The 13,367-nt window shown below is 31.2% G+C and overlaps 2 protein-coding genes across 2 annotated transcripts; both read left to right on the forward strand.

The window, feature by feature from the left end:
- The first annotated feature begins 403 nt into the window (after positions 1-403).
- On the forward strand, positions 404-12,245 carry LOC124949817. Its single transcript, XM_047495541.1, has 3 exons — positions 404-2,126; positions 6,704-8,224; positions 10,118-12,245. The coding sequence occupies exons 1-3, from the start codon at positions 639-641 to the stop codon at positions 11,888-11,890; spliced, it is 4,782 nt and encodes a 1,593-aa protein (XP_047351497.1). The 5' UTR covers positions 404-638; the 3' UTR covers positions 11,891-12,245.
- On the forward strand, positions 5,997-8,341 carry LOC124950065 (cytochrome P450 9e2-like). Its single transcript, XM_047496221.1, has one exon. It carries the CDS (start codon positions 6,617-6,619, stop codon positions 8,246-8,248), a length of 1,632 nt encoding a protein of 543 aa, XP_047352177.1. The 5' UTR covers positions 5,997-6,616; the 3' UTR covers positions 8,249-8,341.
- Positions 12,246-13,367: the final 1,122 nt, after the last annotated feature.

Raw genomic sequence — 13,367 nt, forward strand, 5'->3', positions numbered from 1 at the left:
TAATTTGATAGATACATGAGCGTTCATCAACGAATTGGTTAATTAGACATCGTAAACTGTCTCTATCATTATCAAATGCGATAAGAAATAAAAGCAAAGGATATACGATTTATTTTTCTCTGAAAGAAATATACGAATTGTATGTGAGGCGTATTGCTTTTATGGACGATTAATAAATGATTAAAATCATATATTTCGAAAAATTCAATGAAGGATTATTATAACGGTTACTTGATCATATATATTTAAAAATTGTATTTAATAATTTTTTATAAAAAGCACTTTGTTTATCGATTTCCTGATTTCTTTCCAATCATTTTATCTTTCTTTACGTCATGAAAGATGAGATAATAGAAAAATCTAAAAAGAAAACATATCTTTACATAATACTCCTAATTATTTTACGAAAATAATATAAAAAAATAAAAAATTTGAGAAAGAAATGTCATATAAGTTTCATTTATGGAATTAGTTGTATATTCTAAAGTTTAAAAAATAAATATTACGTCAGAGACTTATCTTGCTGATACATCCTATATTAATGAGGAGTGAGTGGAAGCGTCTATAGTCCAAAAATTCTCGGTAAAGCAACATCGCAATTTTTTTCTTTCATAATCTGTTTTTTTCTCAATCACACGATGGAATCCTGGGCAATGATCTTGGCCTTCATGGCAGTAGTACTCAGTATTTATTACTACATCTTCAAGGACTTAAACTACATCAAAAAAATTGGCTTACCATATTTGGAATCATGGCCATTATTTGGAAACATGGGACAAGTAATTTTCCGTCAGAAAACGATGATTGATATAACTATAATTGCTTACAATCTGCATCCAAAAGCCAAATACGTTGGTTTCTTCGATATGAGTAATCCGGTTTTACTTATTCGTGATCCTGAATTGATCAAAATGATCGCAGTGAAGAGTTTCGATAATTTCATGGATCACAGAGGTTTCGTCGACGATATTCAGGATCCTCTCTTCGGAAAGAATTTATTTTCCTTAAGAGGCGACCGATGGAGAGAAACTAGAACAATGTTGAGTCCGGCGTTTACTTTAAGCAAACTAAAAGGTATGTTCAAATTAATTAACGAATGCGGAGCAGATTTTACAGATTTTCTATCAAAAATGCCAAAGGATAAAAAAACTATAGAAATGAAGGACGTCTTCACGAGATATACCAATGACGTAATAGCTACATGTGCATTTGGCATCAATATGAATTCGATGAAAAACCCACAGAACGAATTCTATGTTCTCGCAAGAGACGCAACAAACTTTGAGGGTATTAAATCTCTAAAATTCTTCCTTATTCGATCTTTTCCAAATATTGTAAAATTATTCAACATCAAGCTTATATCCGATAAAATCGGTCATTTCTTCGAGACCGTTGTCCAGGAGGTAATCAACACTAGAGATCAAAACAATATTGTACGAGCAGACATGATACAACTGATGATGGAAGCTAGAAACAAAAAAGCTGAAATCGGACAAGAATTAAGTATGATGGACATAGTAGCTCAAGCGTTTATCTTTTTCTTTGGTGGCTTCGACACCGTCTCCACGGCTATGTGCTTTACTTGTCACGAAATTGGTGTCAATCCGGATATACAAAAGAGACTTCAGCAAGAGATCGACGAAGTCATCGAAAAGACCAATGGAAACCTAATTTATGACGTTATCAACAACATGCAATATTTAGACGCCGTGATAAGCGAGTCCCTACGAAGATATCCGATTGCCATCTTTCTTGACAGAGTGTGCAACGAGAATTTCGAACTGCCACCAAGTTTACCTGGAAACAAACCCTTTCTCTTAAAAAAAGGCATGAATGTTTGGTTCCCAGTTTGTGCATTCCATCTGGATTCGAAATATTTCGAAGATCCGTATAAATTCGATCCCGAAAGATTCATGAAACATGGGAAAGAGATCAACAATTCCGGCGTCTACTTATCTTTCGGTTTAGGACCTAGAATGTGTATTGCTAATAGATTCGCTTTAATGAAGATGAAAGTTTTAGTATTTAATTTATTGGCAAGGTATTATCTTAAGCCTTCTACCAAAACTCAAAATCCATTCCGTTTTTCCAAGAGAGGAATCAATTTGACCGCCGGAAAAGGTTTTTGAATGGATTTAGAGGAAAGAAAGTATATTCATCCTGCTGTTAAAAAGTTCGTCCCTAATAGCACTACTGATGATGATATTAAAAGTGATGCATCGATTAATGGTGTTACTAATGGTCATGCGATTGAAGCTTAAGACCTAAATAATAAATGATAAATACAATTATATTATGAAATTTCATTTAATTTATGCATACATATATATATTTATATATGCATGTGTGTACATATACGTTAATAAAATGTTAGGTGCGTCGTATCTTAATTACTAGTTTGCCCATCGTAATCTACTTAATTACACATTATCATGTTTTGAATTACGCTTCAGGCAGATCATGTAATTGTATTGCATATTGTTTTAGAGAATATAACTAGTGTATCGCTTAGCTAACTAAAATGTAAATAATATATGTGTATATATTATTATTATTATTATTATTATTATTATTACGAAAAGCTAAATCAAAATAATGGAGGTCGATCATTATTTACAATAATATATTTATTTAACTATTAACCATAAATATGTTTTTAGATATATATTTATGTTTTTAAAAACACTCTTTTATATTGATCGACTAAATGTAGACTTTTTCCGAGTACTCATTTAAATAATCTCTTTGATTTAATATATACACGTTCATTCGTTAATGAATTATTACTCCTAAATCGAAAATGGGATGGAATAAGATACGAAAAAAAGCGATTATTTTTTCATATTCGATAAAATAAATTATACGGCTCGTAAAGTAAATTTCTTTTTTATGTGATTAATTCAAATAAATCATGTACATCATATATACACAATTTATATATATATATATATATATATATATATATATATATATATATATATATATATATATATATATATATAATTGCTAAGGCATTTATTTTCTAAAATCATATAATCATATAATGACAAATATTTATAGAAAACATTTTATTATATTCAGTTCATTATAGAAATAAAAAAATGATCTAATAGAATTATTAAATAACAACAATCTATTGATAAAATATTACTATTCTTACGATAATAATAAGAATATACTTTCCAGAAGATCTGGAAGAAAATTAAGACGTTTAATAAGCGATAAATATCCGGTTTTAAAGTGATGATTACGTCAGCGACATAAATTGTTACGTGGTGTATTAAGAAGAATTCATAAGAAGAAACTAGTAGGCCACTGTCTCTAGCCAATATAACTGCGCAGATTCTCCCACTCTTTCTCTCTCTCTTTTTCTCTTTCTATCTCTCTCTCTCTCTATCTCTCTATCTCTCTATCTCTCTATCTCTTTACCTAACATTATCTCATTCTCTTTCTTTTAGCCAACTCACGATGGAGTTGGACTATGATCTTAGCTATTGTGACCTTGATACTAAGCATCTACTATTACGTCGTCAACGATTTGAACTACTTCAAGAAAATTGATGTATCCTGTTTTAAATCATGGCAGATATTTGGCAATATGGGTTTAACATAATTACGTAAGAAAACGATGGCTGATTTAATAATCGAAGCTTATAATATAGCTTAGAAAAAGGATGTTTTCTTCGATTTGTCTAAACCTGTTTCGATGATTCGTTACGCATAATTGGTGAAAACGATCGCAATTAAGAATTTAAATGATTTTTTTCGATACATCGACCTTTGGTCGACGAGTTATTGGATTCTTTTTTTATGGGAGCATGAGCAGGGTACAATGGGGGAATTTATTTTTCTTAATGATCAACCGATGGATAAAAAATAGAAAATAGAACGAGTTCTATATTTACTTTGAATACTCTAATGGATATGTTTAATGTGGCGAATGAACGTGCCAGCAAATTTTACGGATTATCTATTTAAAATGACAAAGGAAAGTAAAACGACAATAATAAAGGACGTATTAATGAGATATATCAATGACGTAATAGTCATTGTGCGCCTATGGTATCAATATTAATTCAATGGGAGCATCGGGAGAATGAATTTTACGTTCTCGGGGGAAAAAAGAAAAAAGGACAATTACGTATGATGATGGATATTATATCTATGAAATTACTTCTCCTTCGAAGTTTTTCAATGATAATTAGATTCTTCAATGCTCATAATCGATGAGATTGTTAATTTTTTCAAGAATATTATCGAGAAAGAGAATAAAAATCGAAAGAAAATTATATGATCGGTAGTCAATCAATTCATGATAGAAATTAAGATCAAGAGAATCCTGAAAACTTTGAGAATTGGACAGGGACTAATCCTGATGGACAAAATAGCTCAAATCTTTTAAATTCTTTTTTAATAATCGTTTTCATGGTTATATGCTTTACTTGTCAAGACATTAATATCAATCTGAACATACAAAAGAGATTACGGTATGAGATCTACTTGGTTCTTGAAAAAGTCTCATGGAAATCCAATCTATGACGTAATTACAATTCCGTTGCAATAGTATGCAATAATTAAATGCCGTTATAAACGAATCCCTACAATGAGATCGGTTTCTCGTATTTATTAACAGAATCCGCGTCAATAGTTACAAATTTACCAAAGCACGAAATCATTTCTAATAAAGAAAGACGTGAACGTTTCGTTTCCAGTTCATGGATTCCATTATGATCCTAAATATTTCATTGATCCATACAAATTCGATCCCAAAAGATTCGTGAATTACGTTAAGGAGATTAACAATTTCGATGCCAATCTACCCTTCGAATTGGGACTTAGAATGTGCATTGGTAATGGATTCGCTTTACTTCAAATGAAAATCTTGATATTTTATTTGTTGCCAAGGTGTAATCTCGTGCCTTCCACCAAAATCCAGAATCCAATGCGATTATCCATGAATGGAATTCATCATGGCTGGTGAAAATGATTTTTGGATGGATTTAAAGGAAGGAAACGATATTCAGCCTGGTCTCAAGAATTTTTTTAACTGATAATAATGTTGATGATAATATTAAAATTGTCACGTTGTGATGATGAATAATTATCACGTTGCTAATGATACGGTTAAAAATTTAGATGTAAAAAATAAATAATGAAAACGATTGGATTATAATAAAATCATTTAATATATACCTGTGTGCATATATATATATATATATATATATATATATATGTGTGTGTGTGTGTGTTCGTAAGTGAAATGTTAGGCGCATCGAATCGGGATTATGCGTTCGCGCAACGTATTCTACACAATTGCGGATTATCGTGTTTCGAATTACACGCAACTACACGGAAATACGTATTGTAATTGAATTGCATATCAGTTTAGAGAGTAATTTAAGTGTATCCATTATTTTATTACGATGTAAATAATATGTTGTTATCTTTATTATTATTATTATTATTATTATTATTATTATTATTATTATTATCATGGTAAAGAAGAGAAAAAAATATTTTGCCATCTTGGAAAATAACGATCGTTATTTACGAAAACATACTTATCTATAAATATCTATATATCGTTTTATATTAAAAACGCTTTTATCTGTTGATTAACTTGAAGTTTTTATGAATCAAATCTTTCTATACAATCTCTTTTATTTGATATATATGTAAATAAATATCCATCAACAAAAAGATTGTTTCCAGTTCGAAAATATCTCTTCTATTATCAGATAAGGTACAAGAGTAATGCAAACGCCATTTGCTTTCTTCGTTCAACAAAAAAAAAAAAAAAAAACCTACCGTGATTGCGAATTGAATTCTTTATTCGTTTGATTAATTTAAATAGATGGTTTACGTCATGCATACATATACGATCTATATACAATACACACACACACACACACACACACATACACGCAAACGCACACGCACACACACGCACACGCACACACATATAGACACACACATACATATGTATATATACGTATACGTTCTATTTTTTTTTATAAAGGGTAGGGGTCATTAAGTAACAGAATTTTCGGAAATCTAAGTCCGACAGTTTGCCGAAATTTCGTAATCATATCGATTTAATCATGTCAAGACTGACTCGTTGAAATATTAACGTCACAAGCAATCCTAACGAAAACACGTAAACGCGAATTGTAGCCCATGAAAACCGTAATTCAATTTACGTGGTTAACGCCTCATGAAAACATGGCATGGCTAAGAGATTATTCAATACTAAAAAATAAAATGAATAATGTCACAACTGATATTATGTACTATATTAAAGAATTCGGTCATTGACATTACAAATAAATTTTCACGATATCACGCGAGTTTTATTTTTTTAAGACGTAATTCACAGTTTATATTTCATGAGAACGCTGGCATACTTGCAGACGCACGATGCTGTAGAAAGGGATGACGTCACTAACACAGACCGATAATATGTTCAGTATTAACGAGAATTCCTAACAAGAAATGTCAGTCGGACACGAAACGCCGTCGCTATAATTTCGTCGATTGTTATTCTTTCTTTCTCTCTCTCTCTCTCTCTCTCTCTCTCTCTCTCTCTCTCTCAAATTTTTTTTTACACGTAAACACAATGGAGACGTGGGCGATGATCTTGGCCGTCGTGACAGTGGCACTTAGCATTTATTACTATACCTTTAAGAACGTGAATTACTTTAAGAAAATTGGTTTACCGTATATACAAGCATGGCCGATATTGGGCAGCATGGGTTCAGCATTTTTACGAAGAAAAACGGCAGCCGATGTAACTATTGACGCTTACAATTTCTATCCGGAAGCCAAATATATCGGTTTCTTCGATTTCAACAATCCAGTAGTGATCGTACGTGATCCTGAATTGATAAAAATGATCGCTATAAAGAATTTTGATTATTTCACGGATCATCGATCCTTCGTAGACGGCGAACATGATCCGCTCTTTGCGAAGGCATTATTTTCCTTGCGAGGTAACGAATGGAGAGAAACTAGAACTATGCTAAGTCCTGCATTTACGTTAAGCAAGCTTAAAGGTATGCTCAAATTGATGAACGAATGCGGAGCGGATTTTACGGATTATATATATAAAATGCCAAAAGATAAAAGAACTATAGAAATGAAGGACGTATTCGCGAGATATACCAATGATGTAATAGCCACGTGCGCCTTTGGCATCAGTATTAATTCTATGAGAGATCGTGACAATGATTTTTACGTTCTTGGTGGAAAGGCAACCAAATTCGACAGTATTAAAACACTTAAATTCATAATCATGCGAGGTTTTCCAACGATTTCGAAATTATTAAAAATTAGGCTAATACCCGATAAGATTAGCAATTTCTTCAAAAACGTCGTCAAGGAGGTAATCAATACTAGAGATAAAAATAATATTGTAAGAGCGGACATGATACAATTAATGATGGAAGCTAGAAATAAGAAAGCTGAAATGGGACAAGAATTAATTTTGATGGATATAGTATCTCAGGCGTTCAGCTTCTTCTTCGGTGGCTTTGATAGCGTCTCCACGGCCATGTGTTTCACATGTCACGAAATTGGCGTCAATTCGAATATACAAAAGAGATTACAGAGAGAGATCGATGAAGTTATTGAAAGGACTAATGGTGATTTAACATATGACGTAATTAACAGCATGCAATATCTAGACGCCGTGATAAACGAATCCCTAAGGAGATATCCAATTGCTGTAATCATTGACAGATTGAGTGTCGATAATTTCGAACTACCACCAAGTTTACCTGAAAGTAAACCCTTACTACTGAAAAAAGGCATGAATATATGGTTCCCAGTTTATGGACTTCATCATGATCCGAAATATTTCGAGGATCCGTACAAATTCGATCCCGAAAGATTCATGGAACGCGGAAAGGAGATTATCAATTCCGGTGTTTACTTGCCCTTCGGATTGGGACCTAGAATATGCATTGGTAATAGATTCGCTTTATTGGAAATGAAAGTCTTGATATTCCATTTGTTGGCAAGATGTAATCTGGTGCCCTGTTCAAAAACTCAGAATCCATTACGTTTATCCAAAAAAGGAATTAGCATGTCGGCAGAAAATGGATTTTGGATGAATTTTGAAAACAGAAACGACGTTCATCCTGCCCTTAAGAATTTTCTATCCAATAACGTTACTGATAGTACTGATGGTAGTACTGAAACCGAAGCGTTCACCAATGGCGTTGCTGTTAGTCATATGGTCAAATCTTAAGAGATAAACGAGGAATTAGGAAAAAATAGTTTTATCTGAATCGAATGAATCCGTATAGATGTATAATATGCTAATAAAATTTTACGTAACTAACTCTGTCCCGTTAATAACGAGTTTACCAGGCAATAAATACTTTCTCCTAAAAAAAAGACATAAAAATTTGGTTTCCAATTTATGGTCTCTATCACGATCCAAAATATTTCGATAATCCATATAAATTCACTCCCAGAACATGGGAAAACTATTAACAATTCCGATATCTATTTACTTATCGGATTGGAATCTAGAATATACATTAGTAATAAATTCATTTTACTCGAGATGAAAGTCTTTATATTTCATTTGTTGGCAAGATGTAATCTAAAGTCATGCTACAAAATTCTATACAATTATCCAAGATAGGAATATACATAATAATATGACTACCGAAAATGTATTTTGAATGGATTTAGTCGAAAGAAACGATGTTAATAAAACTTTTGAGAATTTTTTATTTAAGTTTATTTAACTCTGCTAATAATAATACTGAAACTAACGCATCGACTAATGGGATTGATAATTGTCAATACGATTAAAAGTATAAAATCTAAATGAAATATAAAAATAAATTATTTTATCACAATGAACTCATCTAATATGTATATGCGAGTGAAACGTAACACGTGCTAAATTTCCTGTTTACTCGTCGTACTCTATTATGCGCGATCGTGTTTTGAATCGCATGTGTTTACACGTCAATCCTGTTGAAATCAAATTGCATAATTTTTTTTATTAAATAATACAAATGAATTTAATATCTACTAGGATATGTAAATTGTATATAAGTATATGTAAATATAATTCTTTTTTATTATTGTTATGAAAATGGAGAAAAAAAATGTTTTGTCATTTTCGAGTAAGATGATCCTTATTTCTTGAAAATATATATATATATATATATATATATATATATATATATTCATATATGTGCAAATAATCTTTATGATTTGATAGAAATACGTATATCAATCAATGAAAAGATTATTTCTATTTCAAAAATATCTCCTTTATTATCGGAAACGATAAAATATAAAAGTAAAGTAAATGCAATCCTAGACGGATAACTAATAATCAATAGATAACGCCGATAGAAATTTATCAAAACATATGTCTTATGTCTATCGCCATATTTCTTATCTTTCGATATTATAATTTTTAATTCATTATTTATCAATGAAGTATATAAAGAGAAAACAAAAAATATACATATGAATGTTAAAGTAAAATAAGCATTATATAAAAAAAATAAAGAAAAAAGCGTAGACGTTATATTGGATAAAATAAATATAGAGAAGAACGAGATATAAAAATTCATGTAATTTCAATGATAATGATCAACGTCTATATCTATCACGATTGTATTCCGTTAAAATTCTAAGAATCGTCTTTCGATTGCATGATTATATGAAAGCGATTTGTTTTTTCTTTTATTCATTCGATAAAATAAATTGTATGAATCATTGCGAACTGAATTTCAATTCATTTAATTAATTTCGATAAATTAATTTCAATTTACGTCACATAAATATGTTCTATCGTCAATCATAAAAATTTACATAGACAAGAAAATTGAAAATCTTATTGACTTAGAATATTGTAGAAATGAGATAATTCGTTATCAGATGATCAGATTAAAAGATCAGATTAAAAGTTTTTTTTCTAAATATTTCTTCTCTCTCCATAAAAGTACAAAAAAAAAAAAAAAAAAGTGTTATCAAAAATTTTTTTTTCTTTTTTTGAGAAAAAAAATGATATTAAGAAAAAATTTATATCATATGATAATTTGTAAATTGTCAAACATACAAATGGAAGATTACGTCAGAGGTATAGAATGATTTTACTGGGTATATTAACGAGTGTTCACGAGAAGGAACGTCAGTCTGTTACTATCTCTCACAAGTGAAACGTGTCCGATACTTCCCCACTGATTTATTTTTTAACGACGGGTATTCTATTTTAATCGAACTCACGATGGAAGCCTGGGCGATGATCTTAGCCTTTGTGATAGTAATATTAAGCATTTATTATTACGTCTTCAAGGACTTGAGCTATTTCAAAAAAATTGGTTTACCATATATAGAACCATGGCCACTATTGGGAAACATGGGTTTAGCATTTTTACGTAAAAAAACGATGGCCGATTTAACGATAGATATGTACAATATAAATCGGGAAGCAAAATACGTTGGTTTCTTCGATATGGGCAATCCAATAATTGTAATACGTGACCCGGAATTGATCAAAATGATTGCAGTAAAGAATTTTGATAATTTCCCGGATCATCGATCTTTCGTCGATGAGGTATCGGATCCACTTTTTGGAAAGAATTTATTTTCCTTGAAAGGTAACCGATGGAGGGAGACCAGAACGATGTTGAGTCCAGCTTTTACATTGAGCAAGCTTAAAGGTATGTTCAAGCTGATGAACGAATGCGGAGCAGATTTTACGGATTATTTATCCAAGATGCCAAAAGAAGAGAAAAGGATAGAAATGAAGGATGTATTTACGAGATATACTAATGATGTAATAGCCACGTGCGCCTTTGGCATTAGTATTAATTCTATGAAAGATCGGAACAATGACTTTTACGTTCTCGGTAGAAAGGCAACCAACTTCGATGGTATTAAAACATTGAAATTCTTCCTGATACGTAGTTTTCCAACGATCACGAAATTATTCAACATCAAGCTCATACCCGATACTGTAGCTAATTTCTTCAAGGATGTTGTCGAGGAGGTTATCAACACTCGAGATCGTAATAAGATCGTAAGATCGGACGTGATACAATTGATGATGGAAGCTAGAAACAAGAAAGTCGAAATGGGACAAGATCTACCACTTATGGATATAGTAGCTCAGGCGTTCATATTCTTTTTTGGTGGTTTTGATAGCGTCTCCACGGCCATGTGCTTCACCTGTCATGAAATTTGTGTCAATCCTGACATACAGAAAAGGATACAGGCAGAGATCGACGAGGCCATTGAAAAGACTGATGGAAATCTAACTTATGAGGTTATCAACAACATGCAATATCTAGATGCCGTGATAAGCGAATCCTTACGAAGATATCCGATTGTTGTTTTCCTCGACAGAGTTTGCACCGAGAGTTACGAGTTACCACCAAGTTTACCGAATAGCAAACCATTCCTCTTGAAAAAAGGTACGAATGTATGGTTCCCAATTTATGGACTCCATCACGATTCGCAATATTTCGAGGATCCATATAAATTCGATCCCGAAAGATTCATGGAACATGGAAAGGAAATTAACAATTCCAATGTCTACTTACCCTTCGGATTGGGACCTAGAATGTGCATTGGTAATAGATTCGCTCTACTCGAGATGAAAGTTTTGATATTCCATTTGTTGGCAAGATGTAATCTAAAGCCTTTCTCGAAAACCCAAAATCCATTGCAATTATCAAGGAAAGGAATCAGCATGACCGCTGAAAATGGTTTTTGGATAGAATTGGAGAGAAGAAATGATATTCATCCTCTCCTTGAAAATTCTTTATCTAATAGTACTCCCGACAATAATACTACTACGAATAAAACTGAGATACACACTAACGGCGTTGCTAATGGTCATACGATTAAAGCTTAAGGTGTGAACAAATAATAATTAAAATAATTGTATCATTATATATTCATCTAAATTTTAATGTATCCATGTATATATATGTATATGTGTATGTGTGTGTGTGTACATATTTAAATGAGTTACGTTTATGTACGTCCAATTAAATATGTTTAAAAGTGAATATAAAATGCAACTTTTATTGATTAGATTAATACTATTGATTAGACTTAAACGTATAATTCTCAGTTTTAATTATTATATATTCAAAAGCTTTCAAATACATACATACTTTACTTTCTTGTAAATGAACCTTGTCTTAACTGTATGAATTATATTAACGAATTAAATAGAAATATTTCAAATGTTTTCTTTCACTCTACTTATTTTCTTTTACTTATTCGATCTATCGTTATCACTATGGAAGAAATAATTTGATACATCGTTCTTTAAACTTTTTATCCGATGATCTAATTCCTCGTTTAAACGACGATTGACACTAAATGCGTCGTACGACAAGTCACGGTCGTTTCAATTGTCTTTTCTTTCGCGAAAAAAAAACAAAAGTTTCTAAGGTAAATAACAAATTTATTTATCGGGATCGATTAATTGCATCGTAAATATCTATTCTTTTTTATGTCAAAAAAAAAAAAAAAAAAAAAAAAGAAAAAAAGAAAAAAAAAAAAAAGAAAAAATAAAATCTGACTCGTTATAATTCGATACGACATTCCGATATTATAAACACTTGAAAATGATTTTTAAAAAATGTCTACTGGATGGATACACAATACGATTAACGATGGATACACGTAAACATTACAAGAGGAAAATATTGTTCATTGAATATTACAATCGTCTCTCTTTCATCATCTATATATTCATATTATGTGTCTGGTTTACGAATGGATCGTCAAAAAAAAAAAAAAAATGAAAGAAAAATAAAAATGCAAAAAAAAAAAAGATAGAGAGAAAAAAGAAACCATAAAAAGACCGAGCACAGAATTACACGGAGAATTGAGATAAACGAGAGATCTTTCGAACCTCGACGAATATTTTACAAACTTATATATATATATATACAGAATATAGCAAATAGTACAAGCATTTCATTGAACTACATCGTGTTTATTATGTAACAAGGATCGAAGTGAATGTATTTTGTACAAGATTATATCGTTTATTCCGAGCTTAATCCATGCTAACTTCGGTAATATATATATATATATATATATTTACTTTGTACAGACACAAGCGGAATTTCATTATTATTAATAGTAATAAAACGTGACATGGCATATTCGATAATAATACGTTGCGTTGCGGCTGAGTGACTCGTATTTCGGTATTTTCCATGAGAATGAATGAAGAGAAGATGGAAGGGAGTACGTTCAAGTGTTGAGTTCGTAATCTATGAGGAATAATCATTTTCCACGTGCCATTGTGATTAAAATTTAAAGAGAAAGAGAGAAAGAGAGAAAGAGAGAGAAAGAGAGAGAGAGAGAGA

The sequence above is a fragment of the Vespa velutina genome, chromosome 6, assembly GCF_912470025.1.
Source record: "Vespa velutina chromosome 6, iVesVel2.1, whole genome shotgun sequence".
NCBI classification, from domain to species: Eukaryota; Metazoa; Arthropoda; class Insecta; order Hymenoptera; family Vespidae; genus Vespa; species Vespa velutina.